The sequence below is a fragment of the Python bivittatus genome, unplaced genomic scaffold (assembly GCF_059951505.1).
Source record: "Python bivittatus isolate LINGU-HERP-01145 unplaced genomic scaffold, Pbiv_v1 ctg000350_np1212, whole genome shotgun sequence".
NCBI lineage: Eukaryota > Metazoa > Chordata > Lepidosauria > Squamata > Pythonidae > Python > Python bivittatus.
Window position 1 is genome coordinate 38990933 of NW_028277074.1, and position 25898 is coordinate 39016830.

The following is a 25898-nucleotide window of genomic DNA, read 5'->3' on the forward strand; positions in this document are numbered from 1 at the left end:
CAAGGAGATTCAAGCAGCCATAACACATACATGTCTCATTCTAATATTTTCTTCCCTTCCAACTTCCTATACTCAATCTAGTCAAGATGTACAGGAAACAAAGAATCATATGCAGGAGGATAACTATGCAGCATTAAGGAATGTAGGACCTACACTGAATAGAAGGGATTCTGGACCCCAATTTGGAAAACAATCTTGGACTGATTTTGAACCTGCCACTCACCCTACAATTCAATTTGGCAATCAAATCAAAATTTGAAATCTAAATTTTGCATTGGATATCATTAGAAATCAGCAGCTGATTATAATTTGAGCATATATTCTCATCCAGTAAGAAATCTTGTTCAAATCAAGCTTAGATCAATCTGTGCACATTAGAATGGCGGCACAGCGCAAAATTATCTTAATATTTTATGAATTCATTCCATAATTGGAGCCCAGTGGCTTGGAGCAACATGCAAAGTAGAATGGCTTGCTAATTAAGGTATTATTGGTTGTTAAAAGTTTGACTCTCAAGCCCTGGAAGTCTTCACCAAATGTAGATGGGGGAGAGTGTAAACAACATCCTCAAAGCAATTGATATATATGAAGCCAGTAAATTTGGGGGGGAAAATGAAGGTAGATTACTGGGAATATATAAAGACAAATGCCACTTGGGTTACCAAGAAAGAAAGGCCAATTGTGTAAATTTTGGCCAAATCATATAAGTAGTCAGAACTATGAATGCTTTAGTAAATAATTTTTTCTTGTATTTCTTTAATTATAATTATTTTGTTTAAATTGTATGTGGGGGGAGATGAGGGTAAATTATAACAGGTTGAGCACAGAGAAAATTAAGATTTCTTATGTATACATAAGTATGTTGTGTATGCATTTATATATATTATAAATACATTCACTACACACATACACATGTATAATGAATAAGACAATCTGAGTTTCAAAGGATTGGGTCATATATTGGTTAGGATTCAGAAAGTCACTATAGATGCTATTAATATTGGATAGATGGGTGTTTTTGATCAGTTCAACAAGACTTGACCACATATAATCAATATACAAAGTTGTATTTATTTTTGCTAAGTATGTATCTAGACATGAAGCTTGTATTCATATATTCTCATATTCTATTAGTCAACAGCCATTCCCAATGGTAAATAAACTTTACTACTACATTGTCAGGTAAGCCCACCTTAGATATAATCTTTACCCACTTTGGTTAGCTAATGATAGCTAATGAGGAGTTTGAGCAGTAGAATTGGGCCTGAGAACTAGCAAGCTTTATAACAATAGTAGCAGTTTAGGAAGAGTTATTATTTACTATGAAGCAGTGAATCTGGCCCATATTACTTTAAAGTCTTAGTGGACTTCATAGAGTTTTCTTCTCTGTAAATATAACAAAGAGCTGGTTTAGTGGAGTGGTTAAGGCACCAGACTAGAAACTGGGAGACCATGAGTTCTACTCCCATGTATACATACATAACTCCACACACACACACACACACACACAAAGGATTAAACCATGTAATCCTATATTATTGAAGGTTAAGGCAAAAGAGGATTGGACTAAATGATCCACAAGGTCCTTCTAGCATATATATTCTATAACTCTATGAAAAGGAATCTCTCTTTGTTCAGTAAAGTTTTTGCAGGGATATGAATTTATAGAATTGCAGTCCTAGATATGCAGTTAATTATTTACCTGAAAAAATTAGTAATTCTTTTTGGGCAACAAACTTGCCATACCTGTTCCCCAAGCTTCCCTAGGCTGTGATACATAATATCACATGACCAGTTGTTTGGGAACAGATAATTAGTTTATTTTTGTTTGGAAAAAACTGAGATTGCGACAGGATGCTATTAAACCATTACATAAAGACTATAGACTCTTTTTGTGATTCATCAGAATTTACTTGAGCTTGTGTCACCTGTTCAGGCCAGCATAATTTATTGAGGCTGTATAAAGATAAACATATACAGGAGACTTGTTAAAATATATACAGGAAATAATGATGAAATACATTTTAGGACTGTCAACTTAAAAACAAAATATCCAACAAAAAAAAATAGTGCCATTATACAAATCTGTAAAGATGCAGAAATCAGCGCTAATTTGATTCAAATTAATAAATTAATTCAATAAATTGAATCAATTCAGGGAAAAAGTGCTTTGTGCACAAGCCTGTCAAAGCCCCTAAACTGGGTCTGAAACTTTCAAAATCAGTTTGGAAGTATGTTTTAGTTCTACATTTCAAACTAAATTCCAGTTGCCTTCTGAATACTGATCCAATCCTTCAAATGTCAAGAACTTATATAAGAAGATGGTACAGAACCCACCCAAAAAATAAAGCAATTCAGTTTTATCTGTAGAATTGTTATATTGCATCTTGTAATCCAAAACTGCGTAATGTAAAATATAAACAAGGATTTATTTATTTGTTTGTTTAATTAAAAGACTTGTATGTTACCCATCTTATGGCCACAACTCTGGCTGACTCACAAAAACAACAATAAAAACCTAAGAGAAATAATAAAAAACAGCATCCCCCACCCAAAAAAAATCTGCAGTATTTTCCCTCTAATGAAAGCCAAGTATTAGGAATATTTCTTGCTTTGTTCATTGATCCTTCAAGTAAAGCAACAGTACTTGGGCCACCATATCATCTTCATCACTATCATAGTCCATAAAGGAATCATATGAAAATTGATAGCATCATTGAAGTTATTCCATGAAGTTAGCATTTCTGTAAGGGGGATCTCCCCATGGCATTGATGTACAGATTGGACAGATTCACTTTGTGTTGTTGTTGTGATAGTTTTTGCAGATAGTTTTTACTAGTCCTTCCTGGTCCAGGTTTTCTTTCACTGCAATAAGGGCAAGGACATGTGAATCTATTGAGGACATTCCTGGTGCTCTGTAGTGTTTTTTAGGCACAGTTTTAACACTTTCCATTATATAATTCTGGTACAGTAATACCTCGGTTCACGAATGCTTCTGTTCACGAACAGTTTGGTTAACGAACAGCACCGTTTGCAAAATGTTGCTTCCGTTCAAGAATTCTGCATCGGATGACGAACATGACCCACAGCGATTTTCCCTGCTGTGACACATGGTCGTGGCTTCCTGTAGGGAGGGGGACTCTCCCTCCAAACAATAACCACCTTCCCCACCCGCCTTCCTGTCCTCCACGCCAGAAGTCGCCTCAAGCAAGGTTAGTGTTCTCTCTCTTCATTCTGTACTGTACTGTACTTTGTTTCATATTTTTGGGATTAAAAAAAAATACATATGGTTCAGAATGGATTAACCGTATTTACATTGAACCTTATGGAAAAATTTGATTCGGTTGGCGACCAAAATCGGTTGGCGACCACATTCGGAGGGGTCAGAACGGATTAACCGTATTTACATTGAACCTTATGGGAAAATTTGATTCGGTTCACGACCAATTTGGTTCGCAACCTGAGTTGTGGAACGAATTAAGTTCATGAACCGAGGTACCACTGTATTTTGAACAAGCAGCTGCATGACTTTAAGAGATACATGTTTTGATTGCAGTCATTGCAAGTAGTCCCTGTCATGTCAATTTGCTTTTCCAAATCCAGAGCTTTGCTGTCGTGAGACATGGTACTGCAGCAAACTCCACAAACAGGCTTCTGGAGCTTAAGACATTCCTGAATGCATGATATGCAAAAGATATGATTGTAAGGACCTCATACAGGACTCATAAACATATCCAGGTACACTGGGCATGTGAAGCAAGAAAGTGGATCCACTTGCTTCCACGTTGTACCTTCCAGGAACCAAGAATTCATCTCATCCAATGCCATCTTCTAGAATTATTTTTCTGAAGCCACTCCTGTGGCCTGACAGCAGCACTTGCATTTTATTTATGAGGCTCATATTTGGACTCCTGTAGTAGATTTGGACAAGTGTTTATATTAAGTTTAGTGTGGAATACGTCCTTAAGAGAATGTTGTTATACATGGTCTTATTGTTCTATATTTTGCATTCTCCTGTGGCCTAACGGCCACAGGAGAATGCAAAATCAATAAACTATTAAATCTGCAGGCAAGCCTAAACAAATAAAAAACAGTCCACAAATGCAGGAAAACAGGTCTAAAGGAAAATCACAGAGAACTCCAGAATATGTCATTGTACTGAGCATAGCAATGCTTGAATAAGGGGGACAAGGAGGATACCTGGCAAAATTTGCATCATGATGAAAAACACACTCTTATATATTTGCATCCAATATCGAAAGAGTTTGTGTCATGATATCACCACATGTATCATGTTGATGCAATAATGGCCTGTTGTGGGCTGCTCTAGCATGGAGCTAGCAGTGAGTCCATGAACATGCATTCACTTGAGCATGCTAAATGGCATTATAACTGGGGCTACCCAAACTCTTTATAATGTTCAAGAATTCTATGAAGTGTTAAGTTTATTGTCACTCAAAGTAAGTAGACCAGCGTTTCTCAACCTGTGCAACTTTAAGATGTGTGGACTTCAACTCCCAGAATTCTCCAACTAGTCAGATGCTGGCTGAGGAATTCTGGGAGTTGCAGTACACACATCTTAAAGTTGCCAATGTTGAGAAACACTGAAGTAGACTATGTTTCTTAATTGGTCAGCCCCACCTAATTAAGAGCAAACTCCAAAATGAAGTTTGAACTATTATGTTTGAAATATCCAAAGACTGAATCTTTATCTTTGCCATCAAAAATGCCAATTTTAGTCCAATAAATGAATGACTATTAAAGCATGCTCTCAAGCACACTGGACACAAAATCCTATTTGAAAACACAGAGATACTGGACAACACCAACAGCCACTATACCAGGCTATACCGGGAAGCCACTGAAATTCACAAACACCAGCACAGTTTCAATAAAAAAGAAGAAAGTCTAAAAATCAACAAAACCTGGCTACCAATCCTGAAAAATACAGCCTGAAAAAGGTCAACGAACTCAGATCAACCACCAGGACGTGTGAGCAGTTCACACAATGAACATACTAATCACCCCCAGCAGCCACTCCTTAACAATTCAATAGAAGAAAAAACCCTGCCTAATCCCCTGGAAGGTACACACATACACTGATCACAAAAACAGCCACCCGTTAACCCACAACCCCCCCCCGCAGGCACCCCCACTCATCTCTATAAATACCCACTAGGGTCACATCACCCTGGGCCCAGAGAGAACTGCTCCTGTCTGTGCTCCTGTCCTCTGAAGATGCTGGTCACAGATGCTGGCGAAACGTTAGGAACCAAAACTTCCAGGACATGGCCACACAGCCCGGAAGACCCACATTGACTATTAAAGCTACTAAAGTTATCCATTTGGCCCCACACATTCCTGGAATTATGCATACTGGGATAATAGTGCAAGTTAATCTATATATAAACTAAAGGGAAACTGATGACTACAATTAAATAAATAAATGTACTATTGTTTGACTAAAACCTCACTAAAGAATGAAGTATAGCAAGTCTTACTGTTTATGTTTCAATTTGAAACGAGATTTTATTTACTTATTTCACACGTGTCCTGTGTAGTAATTCAATACCATTTCCTTTTAAATTTCTTGCTGACATTTTGACTCTATTCTGTCACTACATGTATAATGAACTTTGCTCATTAGGTACCTAAGTTAATTACTAAGGTGAGCTGTATCTTCAAATATTTAGGGACATTTGCACTATCATACTGCTTCTAATGAAAGCTGCATTAGAATTTAACAATATGCAAGATTCATTGTTAGAAAAAACACAAAAATACTTTGTATAATACACAAAGAATCCATTCTAACAAAATGTAATCATTGCCATTTTGTATAATACAGTAGTTTGACATTCACTTTAGCAGTTGAATCTAACGAACTTGTATCAGCTGTCAGAAATTTACACAACAAACTTTGGAAAATATGTATTTGTTTTTGAAAAAAAATGTTTGTAACAGCATTGTTTTCTTTTCCTTTCCCTTACAATACATTATTTTTGCTACTTGTACTTTATACTTATATACTTATACTTGAAGCTTAACAGCAAAAACTAACTTTACAAATATTTGACAACAACAACATTTGGGCTGTGAGTTGAAGAAATATAGTAATCAGTTGCAAATTCATTTTGTCTATCTTTTTCTAGGCCAGTAACCTTGGTTCAAGCTTTTTCTGCAATTACACCATATTATGATGATTTCTGGAATGACAGATCTAATTCACACCTAATACACATTACCATCTCTTATACTGTGAAAAAAAAAATGCACAGTGAAATTGTCCTTATCGTATATGACATAATTTATGTGAAATTTGCTCTCATCTATAGAGTAAATTACTTATCGTGGTCTCTCAATTAAAGCTGACCAATTCAAATACAAAATAGATATTAAGACAGATAAAAGAGCAAACTTCTACTTACTTTTTCCAGGACACTACAAATTATCTTCTCTATCAAAGCTTTTTTAAAGGCGTTTGAACTAACATTACCATCGCCATCACGATCATGATTGGATCTGAAAGTCTCTGGAAGAACAACTCAGGAAACTTAGAATATCCCTGATTTTTATCAACAGAGAGACAGTGAGGTTTTCTTCAGGGGCTTTCCATTGATTGTAACAAAAATTGTCCTAACATCAGTGCTGTTTTATTATAAAAGGGGAAAAGGCGGTTATGTAAGGGAGGTATCAGGGAAAAGCCTTCTGGCTCCCTGGATGGACCTATAGAACATTAGAAAATATATGCCAACCTAAATATAGTTGGTATTATTACTTGAACCTATAAAAGGAAATTTGTTCAAGAAGAGAAAGTAAACAGTTCCTCATAAACAACTTTCAATCTTGTTGGCCTAAACTTTCAAGTAGCAATTCTATGAATACCCTGCCCTCCCAGTTCCATCAGATTGCTCTATTAATATGCAAAAAATTCTAGGACATTTGCTTTCAGCTGAGACAAGGATTTAGGAGAAATTTGGACAGGGTTTTTCATCTAACATGTCTAAATTTTCCAAAATGCACATGGAACCATGATGTTTTAAGCCCTTTTGATCAGACCCTGAAGTTTGCTATGGGCACTTCTACACAACTCTACATCAGTTCAGAAGCAACTCAGAACCTCTACAACCACATTAGTTTACCTAAATCCAGATGAGCTATTTCCAGTTCAACTGTGGTATATAATATTATACTTTCTTTTTGCAATAATGCTTTGCAAAGCTTGCAGGCAATCCATATTCTTAGATGAAACTCTTGCTTGAATCCTGGGCTTTAGCCACCCAAGCAGGTCTTTTACAAAAATGCTGGCTTGATTTAACAGATATGAGATTGATAAATGTTATGTCTATTTTTCACTTCCAGTTCAGCATGGGATGGGCTGCTAAGTGCCAGTCTTTTTAGACTGCTTTTTTTTCCTCCTTAGTACGAAGCAGGGACAAACTAAATTATTTTGGCTATAGATAGTCCCCTACTTACGAATGGGCTATATTCAAAGAGGCTGTTCTTAAGTCCATTTTGTTCGTAAGTCCAACAAGCAAAAAAAAAAAGAGGTGGAAGCAGGAAGCAGGGCTGGTGGGGCGCAGCACACTCCATTGTCAGGCAAGGCAGGAGACCTCCACCCCTTCTCCCCTGTCCTCTGCCACCGCCTCCTCTCCTGCCTCACCCGGCAACAGAGCGCGCTGCATAAACTAACCTTTTCTGGGAACTCCAACTTCAATGCAAACCTCAAATGCAAACGGAATGCTGGAGAAGGTTGGAAACGGCGCACTAACCTTTCCCACCTTCTCCCGACTTCTGGTTCCAACTTCTGGCCTGACTTCTGGTTCTGACTTCCAGGTCCATCCTGCTTGTATCAGGGAAAGTTCGCAACATGAAAGTTTACAAGTAGGGGACTGTCTGTACTCAACTGGTATGGAAATATTGGTAGCACAAAAGTGCCCTTACAATAGGTTTTATACAGTTTAAGGAATATGTATTCTGTTTGAAACATGTTGCCCCCTGTCCCCTATTTCACTGTTACTGTGACATAAAACCATAGTTAGTCACTGGAAAAAGCATTTAGCTACATAATTCATGACATATCATGCAGCCTTCACAGCTCTCAATGGGAATATCAGTATAGAAGGAATGATAGCTGAATAGCTAGGGAGCTTCACCCTATTACAAGTGTTGTGGCTGGTTGGTTTGCAAATAACATACACATGTGACAGGTACTGAAAACATGGAATGGGAAGGAGATAGCCATTTTTTTTTTCCTGTGGAATGAAGGGTATGAAATGTTGTGTTGCTCTACAACCACAATACCTTCCATGAAGAACTGCCTGCCTTTTTAGAAGCTTCTATCAGTCAGTTGGTGGGAGACTACTCACTATGTTGCCAGTGTTACAAGATATTAAGAGTAAGACAATGGGTAGGTTTGTTATAAACTGCTTTGATATGACTGGGAAGTAGAACTCACATGGATGTGTTCTATGAAGTTTCACAAGTAAAACCTTGATTCTAAATATAGCAAAGACATAGTGTCCTGTGAGACTCTCTCACAAATATATATCACTGTGTACCAGCACTGCACAAAAGCTCAATATTTAGCCTTTTTGGCCATTCAACACAACAGGACTCTGGGCAATTTCACAAAGTTAAAAAACAGCATTACATAAAACTAACAATGGAACAACATGTCATGCTTCCACATGACCCCATAGCTTAAAGAAGCATTTGCAATCACTCTATCCCAAAGCATGGCGGGAAAGCCAGATTATTTATTTATTTTTTAAAAGAAAATTGCTTGAAGACACGCAAGGTGTAGGCCATAAGAATCTCTGGGTGATGGTGCTCCAAAGAGCAGATGAAGTGACAAAGAAGGCCCATTAGATGACATTGGTTAACTGTGAGGCCCAAACCTACACTGTTGGAGGGCACCAGATGGGCAGACCTTATAGGAGACAGGCAGTCCCTGAAATAAACAGACCCTATGACATGTAGGGCTTTATAGGCAATAACCAGCATCTTGCACCCAGAAGACAATACTATGACAAACTGGTTTTAATACAGTATTTACATAGGCAACGTAGGATTGCTGCACAGCATTCCTTACATTTTTGAGCAAATGCACACAGGATAATATTTTCAGTGAGTTAGTGTGATTGGGCCTCTTGGGCCATTTTTGTTTCTAAGCATTTTATATATCTCTAAGACTTTATATGCCAACTCTACCAAATAAGTTTTCATGGCAGGTTACAAAGCACTCTAAAACCATAACCTAAAGTTAAAATTGCACCATGAAACACATCCTTTTAAAGTGTTAAAATACATAGCATGCATTCAATCAGAGTCCCCACACCATTCTATGACATGGTGTGTTGAGGCATGCTATGAAGCCATGAGCTGGGCTCATACCTCAGGGTTCCTCAACCTCAGCGACTTTAAGATGGGTGGATGCTGGCTGGGGAATTCTGGGAGTTGAAGTCCACCCATCTTAAAGTCGCTGAGGTTGAGGAACCCTGTCATACCTCATATTAAACAGTAAGGTACTTTGCTTTGGCTTAGTCAACTAGTACACTAAGGGGGAAAGTACTTAAAGCATTCAGTAGACAGAGAAGACTTCTGCCTTTCAATCCCCTCCCTATGGCTTTCTGTCGAAACCCCATTCCAAACTTCTTAGGCTTTTAAACAGCCACTTCAGCCTCCTTTATCGACGTTTCCTCTTAATTAGCACTGTCTTGTCCATCTGTCCGACGGCAACTGCAAGATCCTGCCCAGGCCTCCGTGTCCTGGTGCCATTCATTTCAACACATTCACCTAAAAGAGACTGTGTAATGGTGGGTCCGCTCCAGGTCAGGAGGAAAAAACAGAAAACTAAGTCTCAGCGCAGAGGGAGCCGGGGAGGGACTCGGACGTGACCCCAGCAGGCGCTTCCCTGAATAGCAAGCTGTCGCGTCAGCGCGTGGTTCTCTGCGAGCAGCAGCGCCTTATGTGCCCGCACGCAACTCCCTTATGCCCCGGTGAAACTGTTACATTTCCGACGACTTTCCAAGAAGTGTCAGCGTCTTCCGCCCAGCCCCACCGCAGACGATGTCCAAGGACGCCGCCGCGGCAAGTTGCCCCGCTCCCCTTCTTTCTCTGGCTCCTCTCCCCGCCCACTCCAGGGTTCTTGCCGCAGCTGCAGGGAGCCAAACCCCGCCCTCTCGTCCCCGCGTGCGACCGGCTGACTGGCGAATGAGACTCGGCGTTCTCCCGGCAAGCCCATTGTCTGCATTGAGGCGCCGGCGGGAAGCGCGAGAGAAGCGAAGCGAAGCGAAGCCAGCGGCGGCGGCCTCCCCCCCGCACCCCGAGACGCGCCCGCGCGCGTACTTACACCAGAGCGAACCAGAGGCACCGCGGGAAGGCAGCTGCGCTCTGGCGCGATGCGGAGCGCCAGCAGCCGCTCTGCAGCTGCTGAGAGAGGGAACCAAGGACTAGCCCCGGCTCGGCACCTCTGCAGCTGCTGAAAGGAGAAAGAGGCTAGGCCGCCTCCGGAGACTCCCAAGTTTGCCCTTTTGCCCTGACAGGAGGAGCCTTCCCGCCTCTCCCGCATGGAGACTCTGAGCGCCGTGAGGGCGAAAGTGGGAGCCAGAAGCCCCGGTGGCTGCGAGGCAGCAGGGACTGGCGAGCCCCAGCCCGTTTCCTCTTCGGGTCCAGCTGGCCGAGGCTCTCCCGCAGCGCCGGCGCCGGATTCCCCCGGCTACAGACTCGAGGACCTGGAGACCTTGGCTACCGTGGGTGAGTGAGGCTGGGCTTCAGCCAATGAAAAACAAAGAACGCGGGAGCGGAACGTAGCGGGCCCCCCGCCCCTCTGCGCGCCGCCCCGTGACCACCCACCGGTTCGCCCGGCTTAGCTGGCTCGAGAGGGACCCCTTCCCGCCCCGCGGGACGGAGCGACGGGGGCTCCTAGTTCAGGAGGCGGCACTCCGTTGAGCAGGGATGGTGCAACAGAGTCCTGCGGCGTCCCTTCGTTTGGAAATCATGATCTGAGAGTCAAGGCAACAGGAGAGCTGTTGCCACCGCTCTGCTTCCCCTGGGCACAGCCCCAAAGGATGTTGCCAGCTGTGCCATCCCTGTGAAAATGCAGTCTCATTGTTAGCTAGATGTTTCAAGTTTCCTACACCCTGTATGCCCCGGCAGCAATTGCTTGTTGACATCTAGGCTTTCTCTCGTAGAATGGTGAAGGCGTAGTGTCTTTCCTTCCGTGTTTTGATTCAGAAAGGTTCTGCAACTGCTTTATCAGGCAGAGCGCAGCAAGTTTTACAAATGCCAGTTGAAAAGCTGGCAGGTGCCCACTGCAGCTTCAGAACCTCCAGGCACAATATGAACAAGTCTGATAATCTCTCTCTCTCTCTCTCTCCCTCTATGTAAACAAGTGATTCTGATTCTTCTCCCTTCTCTCCATGTTGGCATAAACCTACAGTTTGTAAACAGTGTGTGGTTCTGTTTATCTGAGAGTACAAAAAATTGCTCTGAGTTTTCAGCCTTTAGGCTCTTAAAGCAATTTACACGCTTCTTTTCCCCCTTTTTTCTTTCGAGTCCCAGCATCAGTGGGGGTTCAGCCCAGCATCAGCAGTCACATTAATCATAGCTTTATGCTGTAGAGAATTTAGAAATGTTTGTTTTTTAAAGTATTCTATATGAAGTAGATGGCTTAAGTTATAATATGTTCAGAGAGATTGAAGCTTGTTAAGTGTATGTGATCATGCTTTTCAGAATGTTTGTAAATTCCATCCCAGGTCCTGTTAATATTAAACACTGTTTGCAACTGTGGGTGTGTTCTTCCGTTCAGCTGCTCAAGTTTCAGTGTATCTTCAGCACTTGAGCATTGCTCATGTAATAAGCTGGAATGTATCCCTGCATTCCTTTCAAAATGCAGGTAATATATAGAATTTGAATAGATCCAGTGACAGAGGGTTCCTTTATTTGTACATAGCTTTCTTTCTCAACTCTCCCTCTTGGCAGAAGTTTACTTGTAATCCGCATAGATAGTAACGTTAGCAAGTTTTGGCTGTAATGAAAAAACAGAGAGCATGAAAGCAGTGCCATAAGATAGTAAGGAAATCTAATGTGAAATATGCAGTGGAAAGGATCTATTATGAAAATAAACTCTTTCTTTTAGTTAAATGCACTGGCCAGATTCAGATTTTTATCTCTGTAGAATTCACTGTTTGGAGAGGGGTCATGGTCTTCTCATGATGTGGAGAAATGCCTATTTGCATTAATTGGATATATTTACTGGATGTAGTTTCAGGGCACATCCAACTTATTTAGTGTAGATTGATATCTTCACACATTTCTTGTTATACAAAGGACTATATCAGCCATGTGGTAACAACGTATTTGGTTGCCCTGACATGAAATATGTATATATGTTCCTAGTCATGTCAGAGTAGAAGGGACTTATTTCTCCATCCCTCCTCTTTCTGATAATAATGACAACAGCCAACACCACAATTACCCCACAAGTATTTTTCACCACTAGTCAAGTATCTTACATCCCCATTTCAGCTGCAGGTGAAAAAACTCTTCTCTTTTATGTAGTCAGCTTAAATATGCAGTGTCATTGTTTTTTAGGTTAATGTACTGGACTCACCTTAATTTAGAGCTGGTTTACATGTGCTGATTTCATCAGCAGCTGCATACACCTGCTGGTTCTGCCTACAAGTGGGTGTGGTGATAGCTATGCATATCTTGGTTATCATAGCTAAGATGACTCTGACTAATCCTAACCCTAAAGAATTAAGGGATGTCCTGTTTTTTATTTATTAATGGATTAAATATGTGGTAGAATCACATGTTCACACATCACAATACTAATCAGTTCACAAACAACTCCTTAGCATTTGCAAGTTATGTGCATGTGTACAGGGACAAAGAAATGAACAGGAGCATTTGATTTTCAAATCATAGAATCCCTCTATTCTACTTTATTTTTCTATTTGTTATCATTGGGGCAAAAGTGTGCAGGCTTCTTATAGGCCAGCTGATTCACTTGGCACTTGTTCATGAGTTATATATAATTTGTTGCAGAAAAATTATTGCAGATTCACATCCTGTTAAAAAACAAATCACCTTTTTATGTTATAGAAAATGGAGCTCTATTCCAGAATGGGAACCTCCAGCACTATTTGACTTTCCTGGGTCCCTACCACCACTACCAATTACCACTTTTCAGGCATGGCCACTGACAGGTTGCCCTCAGTGCATGGATAACTTAAGATAAGGCGTGGAAAAACAGCAGAAAGTTGAGTTTCAGCCAAAAACATGGCCCCACTTTTATTTTCAGTATTTGATTTCCTTCAGAATATTTTGGAGGGTCCCTATATAGTTTAAATTGATTTTTAAGAGTGGTGAATAGTGGGAATCACTTTTGATTCTGTTGTAATATGTAGATAAACTCAGCCTTAATGTATACAGACATGATAAAAGAACAAAAAGATAATAAACATTGGAAGGGGATAAAGTAACATTTTCCGGACAAACATTTAAAGTTTGTCTCAATCAGCATTTCTCAAACTACAGTTATGGACCTGTCTCATGGTTTCAGCTTTGTTGTAGGTGAAACTGAGAACCTCCTTGAGAGAAATATTGATGGCAGAAGGCCTGAAGGTGTATTGAAAGAGGCAGAAAGGGATGAAGAGTTCAGTGTTTTAAATAATATTTTTATTTGTTGAAATAAAATTAAATCATTTTTCATTGAGTGATATTGTTTGGTGCTCTTGTTCCAATCACATACCATTTTGTAAATGTCTGACCTTTATAATTTTCACCTCTTTAAAAGAAAGAAGTTTGATAATTCCTGTTCTAAGTATATGGAAAACAGATGGATTCATTACATATTATTGGGGGGGGGGTGTATTCACTGTGCCATTTTCTTTCTTTTAAACACAATATATTTTTATTAAATATATTGTGTAAATATATGATGTTGTAGCCATTTAAATGTCATCTGGGTAACAATCACTTTTAATAGTTTATATATTATCTTTAATTCTGTGAAAGCTTTATGTTCTCTCTTGATAAAAAAGAATGTATATGTAATGCATTTTGGGTGCAGCAATGGTTCTAAATCCCTTTTAAGAAATTTGAGTGCTGCTTTAATTCTTTGTTGCATGTGCCAAAAGTATATTAATTTAATAATGCAGTTTTAGCAATCATTTATTTGCTAATTGAATTATATGTATTTGTGAACAGACAATATATCCTCCCCCTATCTAAGCATACTTAGTTGATTAAATAGAAGAAAAATCCAATTTCTTCTACATTTGGGATTTTTCTCCACAGATGTTGCTTATGGCTCTTTCTAGTAAGCGAATGTGTGAATTGAAATAAATGTTGCTAGCTGTGCTTTAAAATCTACTTAAAATCTATCTCTGTGGTCACTAGGAGTCAAAAACAACCTGATGGCACAGAATCAAAAAACTGTACTTTAAACACATGATTTTTATTGATAATATAAATTATGAAGTACAGGATGCTTTTGCATGTTTACCCTGTGAAAGAAATAAATGATATTTGCATGTTAAGAATGTGTGAGACTGTACTATAACTCTGTGACATTAACCCTAACCTGTGACTGCTGTAGTGATAGTGTTAAAAAGTTTTCAACAAGAAAGAGATATTATAGTTTGCAATTCTTGAGACAATTTCTTAATATCCCTTTGACTTTAGTAGGTTTGAACCACTCTGGGCATCTGTGCAGCATTGCTGCCTTAATATTAACAAATAACGATTCAATTGTCAAGCAGGAGTGCCTGTGAAGAGCAAGAAAATTAAAAATTGGCTGATACAGTCCTCCTTAAATAAAGGATCTTTAAAATTATGAGTTGGGTGATTGTTTCAGCATTAGAATGAAGACAGACACTTTGCATCTTTACAATATAACATAATGGAAGGGAACATTTCAAAATAAATTACTCTTTTATGATGAAAGTTACAGTGGAAGGAGAGAATAAAGGAATAGGTCAATTGAAAATGAATTCCTACAGACGTTTTGGCCATCTATTTTTAATGTACTTTTTCAGATAATAGATTAAATGCTGTGAGATGTTTAGAAATATTAGATCTATTGCTTTTTATTTTACCTTTTCTTCCAAAGGGTCAGACAGCCATCATGGTTGTTCTTTGCTCTCTGCTTTGGCCCCATAAGAATCCTGTGCAGTAAACTAAGCTGACAGAAAATAAAGATCAATTACCTGAATTTGCCCAGTCTGAGATATGATTGAATTAGAACAAGGTATCTTGGGATTGTTAAGAGTTTCATTGCATCACATCACAAAATACACTCAAAATAATATAAAGTATATAATTCTAAATATAAAGAAGTTTATAAATGTTTGTTATAATGTAACCAGTTATTTTTGGTTTGGGTTGATCTGAATTGAATTATAGGTAGTCCTCACTTAACGACCCTAATTGGGACTGACAACTCTGTCACTAAGCGATGTCATTGAGCGAAATGTCATGTGACCATTCCACTTAGTGATGGCAGTTCTGGCAATCTAGTTACTGTCGTTGAGTGAATCCTGTGTGATCATTAGGTGAGGACCTACCAGGTTCAAGCCATTCTTGGAAAAAAGTAAGGGACTACCTCCACTTTAACTCCCCCCATCCACCTATCTCCCCCTCATCTCTGCTCTTTTGGCCGTCTGCCTACTTGCTGACGCCAGTTGCCCCCACTGCCCAGCCCTGCCCACCGCCACCACACTGCACACCACTACTGTACTGGCCGGGGCCTTGTTTTGTGCTGTCTTCTTTTGTGCCAGGGCAGCTGGGGCCTTCTTTCATGTGCTGTCCAGGGCTCCTTGTGTGTGCTGTCCAGGGCCTCCATTCGTGCCCCACCCAGGGCTACCTTGTGCAAAAGAAAAACCAGGCAAGTGCATGAAAGAAGGCTCTGGCCGTGCTGGTGCAAAAGAAGGCCCCAGCCAGTACAGTATTCTACTACTGTCTCGTGTCACCTGGGAAAATCTGGTTGTGCAGCATATGAACAGGAAAATGAAATACTGCAAAGCTTTTTAACTTTTTTTATACTTTTTTTTTCAACAGGAAATTAGCTTATTTATAGCATCATGCTCTATTTTGTTGTTTAAGATATAAAATTACATCTTTTATTTGTTTTTAATTTGGGTTTGGTTTCTTTCTGTCTTCACATCAACAGAGTAGTAGTTACTGCTCTGCAATCTGTTTTATCGCTTGTATTGTCACTTATATTTTTAACTGATTTCTTTTTTCTTGGTTTTTTGAAACTTATTTGGAAAGCTTTTATATACATTACGCTTTTTAACTAACGTTTCATAAATTATAGCAATTTTCATTGACTGTCTTAATACTATCTTAATACTGTGGAACTTTCATCATTTTAACGTTGTTTCCAGAAGCTCTGAGGATCATGAAAGAACTGGCCCTAAAAATAAGCATTTTTTAAAATTTCTTTCTCAGTAATTTGGTGTTCACAGTTTCAGTAAATTTGTGTTCAAATCCTGATAGTACTGTCAAAATAAAATAATATGAAATAGAATCACAAGCAATCTTTTAAGGCAAAGATTGTACCACACAAACCTCCCTTTTTTGCCCCCCAGGGCAGAAATGTCAACAATTTAGCCATTTTGGACTTGGCACTCATTTCTTAATTATCTAAAAATAGGGTCTGGCCTCAGTTAACTTTAGAGTATAGTCATGGTTATGCCACCCAAAAATTTTAAACTATTCTATGTATAGATAATATGTTGAATAATTAATAAGATGGTTAGAATATAAAACTTTTTTTTATCATAACATTATCCTGGAATAATAGAAAGAATAAGTGTTATATTGTACTTCAATAGGCATAATTAGTTTAAAGTTATTTTATTATTTAGCAAATTTATATAGCTGCCCATCTCACAAAACATTGACTCTGGGTGGGTTAAAAACATAGTAACAATTAAAACCATATAACAATTCAAGATTAAAATTATTTCAATGGGTGCTACATTTGTGACCATGTGTGGACCTACTAGCACATAATGCTAAACAATGAACTTGTGCTATGCACCTGAGTCCTGTTTACCAACATGGAAGGAGTTATTTATTTTTAATTATCAACTGTCATGTATGGTGATCTGCATATCGAAACTGAGAACAGATAGTAACTTCTGTGTAATCCTAAAACGTGGAATAGATTTGGTAGGATAATGAATATGTAGAATTTTTTAAAAAATAGTTTAACACAGCCACTTTAAAATCCATGATTCTTCTACAAAGAAGCTAAGTATTAGGATGAAACAACTTTACATTAGCTCCATGAAATAATTTGGTCTAACAGACTCTTTCAATACAGCTCAAGATCAAATATGCATGGTTCTGCTCATAGAAATGGTAAATAGTATTTATAGCACTTAAGAAAGATGTTGAAAATCCATACTTGGGGGAAAAAAATCTTCTTCCCAGCCTTTTCTTCTAGCCTATTAAGAAGAATTATAATATGAACTTAAGTATAAGAAATTAATATCATTAATACTGGGAATGTTTACATAGCCATGAAATATATATGGATTTCTATCTTCAACAGTTTGAAAATGCATATGTTAAAACTAATTGATTGATTATGTGCTGTCAAATTGCTGTTGACTCTTAGCGACCACTTAGATAGATTTCCTCCATGATGATCTGTCCCTAACTAATGCTAATAGTCTAATACAATAGAAAAAATGTTTGCTCCATAATACCAACTTTGTTCATTTGGATGTTCTATTTTTAACCATTAGCCTGATGCCTCTAGGAATTTTGCAAGAAAGGCAGCAAATATGGTGATTCCCCATTGTTCATTTCTGTACAGCATTTAAATATAGTTATTTTAAATGCTAGGTTAATGTTTACGGTCTTAAAATTGTTTGGAATCAAATGTTCTGGGGGAAAAAACTATATTGTCCTATTTTTACCTACTCAGACTCCAACAGCTGAAAGAATACAGAAAATGATCTCAGATCCATTTAGTTTAGTATTGCCTATACAAAGTTGATCTGCAGCCTAGGCCCCATTTTGAATGATCCCATGGGGGAAAAATGAAGATAGCTAAATAATAGGGTTGTGCAAAATGTTCAGGACAAAAACTGGAAGAGCTGGTTTCAGGCAGTCAGTGTCTGAACCAAGCACTTATGTTTCAGGTGGAATGAAGTGTGGTGATTTTGTTCAGGATATGGACTGAAACACGGTTGTTTCTGGGAAGAAGTAGGAAGGGGAGTAAGAGCACTTAGTGGTAATTCCTCTGGGAGACACTGAAAAAATCAGGTAGTGGGTAGGCAGTGTTGGAGCTGCTAAGGGGAGTGGTAGAGGCAGTGAGGCATACCAGCTTTGCCCTACATACCCCATAAAATGACTTCAAGATTCCTTCAAGATGCTTCTGGACTTGGTTTCAGCCAAACAACAATGAAGAAGTTCTGAGTTTTGCTTCTGCTGAACTGTGGCTGTTCTAGAATGGTTTGAGATTTGATGGCATATAAAGTGAGTGAGTGAGTGAGTGAGTGAGTGAGTGAATGAATGAATGAATGAATGAATGAATGAATGAATGAATGGTTTGACAGAACTTTGACAGTGGGTTTGTTCTGGGATCCCAACCAAACATTTTCCATTTTGTGCATTCTCCTAGTAGACACTAAAGAAAAGGACTGTTTTGTTTTTTTAATTCCCAGTTATGGAACAGTCTTCCCTGATTTTCTGTAATAGTTTTGGTACCTTATCATTATCGAGGCTTTTAATTATAAAAACTCACAGACTAGACATGTTGATTTAAGTTCTGTGTATTTGGTATTGTTGTGTATTGTATTTTTAATGTACTTGTTTTGAGAATTCAGAGAATGTGTAATACAGCAAAATATGAAAGAGTAAAAAAAATAATAAAGACTGACTAATATTGGTTACAGGTAGTCCTTGACTTGCAACCACAATTGGAACCAGAACTTCCATTGCTAAGCGATGTGGTCATTAAGTGATTTGTGCCCAATTTTATTACCCTTTTTCCCATGGTCACCACAGTCGTTAAACAAATCACGCGGTTGTTAAGCAAATCCAGCTTTCCCCATTGACTTTGCTTGTCGGAAGCCCCTTGGGAAGGTCACAAACGGCAATCACACGACCCCAGGATGCTGCAACTGCTGTAAATATGTGCCAGTTGCCAAGCAACCAAATTTTGTTCATGTGACCACGGGGACACTGTGACAGTCATAAGTGCGAGGACTGGTCGTATCACTTTTTTCAGTGGCATTGTAACTTTGGTCATTAAACAAATGGTCATAAACCTGTAGTCCTATTCTTCATGAATTCAGTTCTTTCTTTGTAGGTTACAGGTAATAGCTATCCCTTCTGTACTGCTGAATTCTAGAATGATTAAACTTCCTCCTCAATTAATTAGCCCAGGTTGGTTCTCAAATTGAACTGCAATTTGTGTTTTAAGACTAATAATTATGAGAAGGATTCTTAGTTAACAACCTTTTCTCCTTTCTGTCAAAAGTAGTAAAGGATGTATATCTTTCAAATGGAAGGGAATGGATGAATAAAAATATTTGCTTGTTAGCCAAACCCACAAAAGAAACAATCTTGAAAAGAACCCTGAAACATCTTCACCTTATCCTTGCAGCAGAGCTAATGATTAATTCAGTGAAAGAAATTTCCTGAACCCCTGGCTATTCCCTTATATTGGATAATATTGTTGTAAAGCACAGTATTCTTTCATCTCTGAAGAAGTAAGATTTAAACGTAATCCAGCTGATGTCAATACATGTTATAGAGAGTTTGTGCCATCTTATTCTCTACCTAAAAGTCACAAAATGTTTTAGATTGTCTCCCCCTGGCTGATGTCCATGGCACTTGGGTGGCATACCTAACATTTCTTTGATCTTTGCAGTGCAGTGTATTTCTTAATTTAAATGTTTCTATGAAATTTAAATCCGACCCACATTTATGCTCAAAAATTCCTTTAAAATTAGTCAGATTTTGATGTACATAATTTTGCACACAATTGTAACTTTGAAGTGAGCTTCATTTTGCATCAAAATTTTAATCTTAATAACTGATAGACTTCAAATAATTTGTTATGGAGTTTTATTTTGTCTTGGCATAAGATAAGTAAAATAACACTGACTTTATGTTGTCTAGTTCAAATTACTATTTTGTGGACTAGCTTTTGTACTCTAAAAACTAGTGTATATTATATTCTTTTTTAAAAATCTGTACATTTAAGGTAAATAATGCTCAACTCTTGTCTGTCTGTCTATCTGTCTGTCTGTCTGTCTATCTATCTATCTACACACAAACACACAACTTACCTGACCAGTTGAGCAGCCAGCAGCATTGTATCTGTTGTATTCTGCAAAGGGCAACACACAACTGACACCACATTAAGGTTATTTGACTTAATGTACGCTGCTGAATTCACTATGGAAACATTGTATAAATTTGGAAAATAGAAGTAAATCATTATTTGTAAATTATTCAGATATAAAGGGGAAAGGAACTGGAAAGCATGTGTTTATACAGGGGAAGTAGATGATAGATAGATAGACAGACAGCCATGCAAATTTGTCTGTAGTTCATAATTTTTGGTAACCCATGAGCTTATTTATATTAGTAGCATAAAAAGGAGAAACAAATTACCCACTCTTTCCAGTTGCCTAGAGGCAAGTCTTACTCGATATACTTGATTAAGCAAATGTATGTTTACTTTTTTTTCTGTAGTTGAAAAAAAAATCTTTGACTTCAGTACTCATTCAAAACGCCAGTACTATGGTTCATCTGGAGTTCTATCTCCGGAGTTCTATCTCCAGAGAACACACCTGCCTTCTAAAATATTAAGTCCTCCACATGTTCAGCCAAAAGGTCTGAAATAATCATATTTACATTACCATGAGTACAGTTCGCCATACAAAAGAACGGCTCAGATCTTATGGTTGAACATGCAGAACTCAAAGAGAGTAAGAGAGTATCTATGCAACTATTTTCCTCTATATTTTACCTACTTTCAAGAGAGCTACATTTCATGATACTTGATTGTGCAAAATGGTTTCTGTTGGTATCCCCCTTATCAGTTCAAAACAAATATTATGACAATAAATAATATACTACAGTTATTAGATGCTTCTCTTTATAAATAATCATATACAAAACCAAATAAGTTGAAATCAGAAATTAACAATATTTGAAGTAGAAACATTGGGATCCAGGAAATGTAAGCTAGTTAAAAGTAATGTTATCCAATTATTTCAGTAGGTCTGCTTCAAATATGACTGAATCTTGATCTAATATAATATGTTTAAAAGTAATGTACTTCTTAATTGTACTGCATTTTCTTAAAAAAAAAAACCCTACAAATACAGACATAAATTTCATGAAGTTGGAAACTGAAATGATCATGATTCTGCTTTCTCTGTCTCATTCTTAAATTTTCCAAATATTTACAATTACGCAATTAATATTAAATTAACCTAATTAATTAATTAAACTGTCTGTATGACATCTTGTACATCTTTGGTCCTAATGGGTTCTGCATTATCAAAGTAACTATGAAGAAATCCTAATCTTCCTTTCTGCAGTTTGCAGATACACAAGTTTTTCTTCCATGATTTAATGAACTTGTCTGAATCAATAATAGTTCTTTATTTTTGGAAGAGGAACTCATCTTTGTTATGTGGATGATTTTAACTGAATTGTTACTAAATAATTTTAAGAATCCAAGGGAGCAGCAATATTTTATTTTAAACACTCATCAAAAGTTTTCCTTATTTGTTACAAGGATCATTCCTGGCCTTACACAGAAATCCTCTAAAGGTATTGAAGTGAGCCACAAATAAGCTATTTGTTTATTATAAAATAATAATTATGCAATCTGTATCAACATATGTCATGGTAAAGTATGTCAATTAATAGAATTTTTAAAAAAAATAGACAAAAAGACCAAAATATGGTCATTGTGACCTAAAATCTTGCAGAAAAACCAGGCTTTTTGGCACCAAAATGAACTATTAATAAAATTCAACTTTCTGGCTTATAACCTTCCATAATTGGGGCACCATACCCAAGAAAACACTCTTATGTTTTTTTAAAAAAATTGTTTCTAGTGATGGAATACACATCATAATGTACTCCATAATATACTCCAGCAGTAGTATATGGAGAGATACCCTCAAACCAGAGCAGCTGGTACAGTTCCATCAAAACTGGGAAAACAGGTTTCTTGATTATCTTTCTTAGACAGACCTGCCATGTTCTATTTTAGTGGCAGTTTTTGTGTCATTCTCAAGAACATGGTTAATGTTTATTTACAGGTAGTCCTCAATTTACAACCATTTGTTCAGCGACCATTCAAAGTTATGATGGCATTGAACGAAGGGACTTATGGCCCGTGCCCAAAGTTACAGCCTTAGCAGTGCCCCCGCAGTCACATAGTCAAACTTTGGGTACTTGGCAGCCTGCCCGCACTTACAACCGCAGGGGTGCTTCAACTCCCCCACCTGCCTCTCCTCCTATCTATGCCCTTTTGCCCCCCTGCACTTTGCCCCTCAGCTGACCTTTTCGTTTTGCTCCTGCTGCTGCTGAGACATGCCTGGCCTGGCTGCTAGGCTTTGCACTACAGAAAAAAATAAAACAAAAGCAGCCCCTTTGCAAAGATCTCCTGGGTGGGGCTGGGCGTTCCAAAAAAACAAAACAAAAACAAAACACAAGCAGCAAAGGCAAAGAGGGCTTTTTTGGCACACTTTGGTCCAGGGGCTACTTTTGGCTTTTTTGTTTTTGGCACCACAAAGCCCAGTCCCAGCCTGACCCAGCAGCCAGGCCAGGAATGTCTCATCAGCAGCGGGAGCAAGAAGACTGCAAAGATCAGCTGGGGCAGCAGAGCACAGGGCAGCAGGGGTCTTGGAGTGCAGGGTGGTGAGGGCAACTGCGGCTTCCCAAGCCATGGCAAGCAGCCGCAAAGCCGTGAAGTTTTCGGACTGCTTGCCACCCTGCAAGGTAGGGTGCAGGGCAGCCAAAAGGGCAGAGATGGGGGAAGATAGGTGGGTGGGGGAAGTTAGAGGCAGTTCCTTACCTTACCAAGGCTCAGGGCTGGAGGGGGCCAAAACCAGAATGGCTTGGATTAGGGTGGGTATTCGCTTAACAACCCTGATTCTCGATTAACGACCGCAATGAGGAGTGCTGGGATTGCGGTCGCTAAGCGATGCAGTTACATGGCATCTTCCTTTATGATTACATTGCTTAGCGATGGAAATTCTGATCCCAATTGTGGTCATAAGTCAAGGACCACCTGTAAAAGAAGATGGAGAGGTGGAACAGCTGAAGAATATGAAAGACATTTGTAAGCTTTCCTATTGTTTAAGGCACAGTTATTTCTTCATGCTGCATAGAGCCTAAAGAAAGCAAACATGAAAAGAATATTCTTAATAAACACATCTCTGTAGTGAGGCTTCAGGGAATATAATCCAAGTATTTTTGACTCTACTGGAAATAACAGGATCTTGTGTTTCTGACTGACTTGTATTATAATGAAGGGAATTTTAGTTTGCTTTAGTAAATACCCCCAGGAATTAAGGATCTCACATATATTAAGGAGTCTCACTTTGAAACTGGGGAGAGTGTTTTGCCACATATAAATTTTGCCATATATAAATCAAAGAATGATGATTTGTAAGTAATAACTTGGACGACTGATCTTAACCTTATCGTATTCTTTCTTTGTGTCTATTTTATTATGTTCTTATTAAATTTAGATCGAAATGCATGGTTAGTTACATGTAGCATATTTAACCTTATGTAACTGAGAGTATAATGTGGGTGGGTGAAAGGACAGAAAATTAATTTCTATTCCTTTCATGAATAATGTTTGTCAATTTCACTTCTGCCATCCTAATTGGGAAGTGAAACAGATTTTGCATTTTGAAGTACAGTAAAACCTTTAAAGCTCAGACATTATTTCAGATACAGTGCTGTTTCCAGATTAAGTACATAATCTAAACAATATGAAATTAGAGTGTTATTAAGAATTAATAACTGGCTAGAGTAATATTTTTGCCATTCCTCACTGTTTCATTATGGGTTTTTTATTATTTACTATGTGTTTTAATTTAAATGAAAGTCCCTTATACTAGAATGATGAAGTCATTATAATATCACACTTACCAGAATGTTATGAGTCTTACTAGAATCCACACAGACTTGGGAAATCATGGGTATAAAAATAACTGCTATAATAAGCTCATTGGTGTATTGTATTTCAAATGTATTCAGATTTGTAATAGCAAATGCTGCTAAATTTTGGTATCTCTTGATATATATCAAAACATCAGAATGCCAAGTACTTAGGAAACGGGGGGGGGGGGGAGAGGAGAAGGAGGAAATATTAGCTATGTTATAAGATATTTAGTGCTCCTGGGAAAATACTATGGAATTGGGGGGAGGTCCATCATTGATATTGTGGCATTGGGTCATCACTAGTTTGGGTTCTCATTGTATTTCCTGCTCAGCAGCAGATAAGTAGAGTCATTGCTACTATATTTTTCATGAAATCTTATTGTATAGTCCTAGGTGGTAGGAGAAGCAAATAGTTATTTTCTGCTTACAAACACAACTTTTATTCTAATGAAAAGTTCTGACTTTCTTCTGAGTCTGGTCCAGGTTTTAGAATAACAGAGAGAAAAATCAACCTCAGCTTGGAGCTTCAGTGGAGGCTGGGAATTATTCTCTTGTTACACTGATCTCAGAGTTGTTTGGATACTTTCTGAAAATATATTTCTCATTGAATCTTTTTTATTGGAACTGATGCATAATTTGTTCAGAGCACAACTATAAAGTTTGCATGAAATTTTGTGAATTCATAGAGACTTTTCACCTTATATTCTGCTGTTCCTAATAGAAATACATTCTTCTTTTTTATGAAAATACATATTATAAGGATGGGTTTGCCTGGAAAAATGGCAAAAAGACACAAGGTTGGAGTGTTTTTCCTGTAATGTTTTCATTTAAAATATTTTTGCAAACATATAAATGAATTTATATGAAGTATATTCTAGAAAGTTAATGAAATTACTCCCCCCCCCTCCAAAAGCAATCTAGAATGTAACACATTTTAAGTATGGGAAACATATATCACATTGAGAGTAGAAGAACAGAGCATGTCTACAATTTAGAATATAAGTTTCAGAACTGTAAAAACAAAAAGAATAAGCATCCTCTGCTTATGGAAAATTTATTTCATTTAATGTTTCTACTACCATTTTTACGCATCCATGCATTTTTCCTCTTCTCTTCTCTGTTATATGTTGAACCCAGGTCCTGAGACACAAGTGTAACCTACTTTCTGGGCCCAGGTAATATGGATATCAAGTGTTTTCTTCAGAATAAATGCACCCTGATTATTTTCTTAACCAGTTTTACTGTTTATGCTGCCCCGAAATAGTACTGTGCTGGGTTTTTTTATTGTTTGTTTGAGATTTCATGTATAAGAATGATTAATGTTAAAAATAATCTTAAACCATATTGCCATTATTGGTTTTTCTGACCAAAGGAATTTGATCTTTTTAATAATTTAGAAAAGATGGTATAAGTTTGTCTATTTTCATTCGTTCAGGTAGTCCTTGAGTTATGACACAAAATGAGACCAGAATTTCTGTCGCTAAGTTATATGGTCATATAGTGTGATGTCACGTGACCACATCATTTAGTGATGGCAATCCCAGCACTCCCTATTGCTATCATTAATCAAATCCCACTGGTCATTAGACAAGGACCCACCCCAAGCCAAGCCACTCCCAGCTCGGTCGCTCCCAGCCCCAAGCCTTGGTAAGGTAAGGGACTGCCTCCTCCTTACATTCAATGTAAGTTTTACCCATTCAATACATATTAACTAGTACCTC

At 38.0% G+C, this 25898-nt stretch overlaps 2 protein-coding genes and 1 pseudogene across 27 annotated transcripts in view; 1 reads left to right on the forward strand and 2 right to left on the reverse strand.

Annotated features, from left to right (window-relative positions):
• The window catches only part of LOC112541749 (uncharacterized), a 138113-nt gene extending 125847 nt beyond the window's left edge, over positions 1–12266 (reverse strand). For 10 of the 26 annotated variants that reach the window (XR_015796847.1, XR_015796859.1, XR_015796861.1 and 7 more), the window contains exon 1: positions 10355–10494. Coding sequence is in view for 2 of the 26 variants with exons in the window: in XM_088144965.1 (XP_088001091.1) it covers positions 10355–10573 (219 nt within the window). In the remaining 24 variants the exon portion in view is untranslated. Of the gene's footprint in view, positions 1–10354; positions 10593–10857 lie in introns of those variants that run through there. The other 16 variants (XR_015796849.1, XR_015796850.1, XR_015796851.1 and 13 more) reach the window with 6 other exon arrangements.
• Positions 594–5099, reverse strand: LOC103056336 (E3 ubiquitin-protein ligase RNF114-like; annotated as a pseudogene).
• PRKX (protein kinase cAMP-dependent X-linked catalytic subunit) overlaps positions 10567–25898 on the forward strand; it is a 53334-nt gene continuing 38002 nt past the window's right edge. The window contains exon 1 of the mRNA XM_007437220.4: positions 10567–10758. Coding sequence (XP_007437282.1) covers positions 10572–10758 — 187 coding nt within the window. The 5' untranslated portion in view covers positions 10567–10571. The remainder of the gene's footprint in view (positions 10759–25898) is intronic.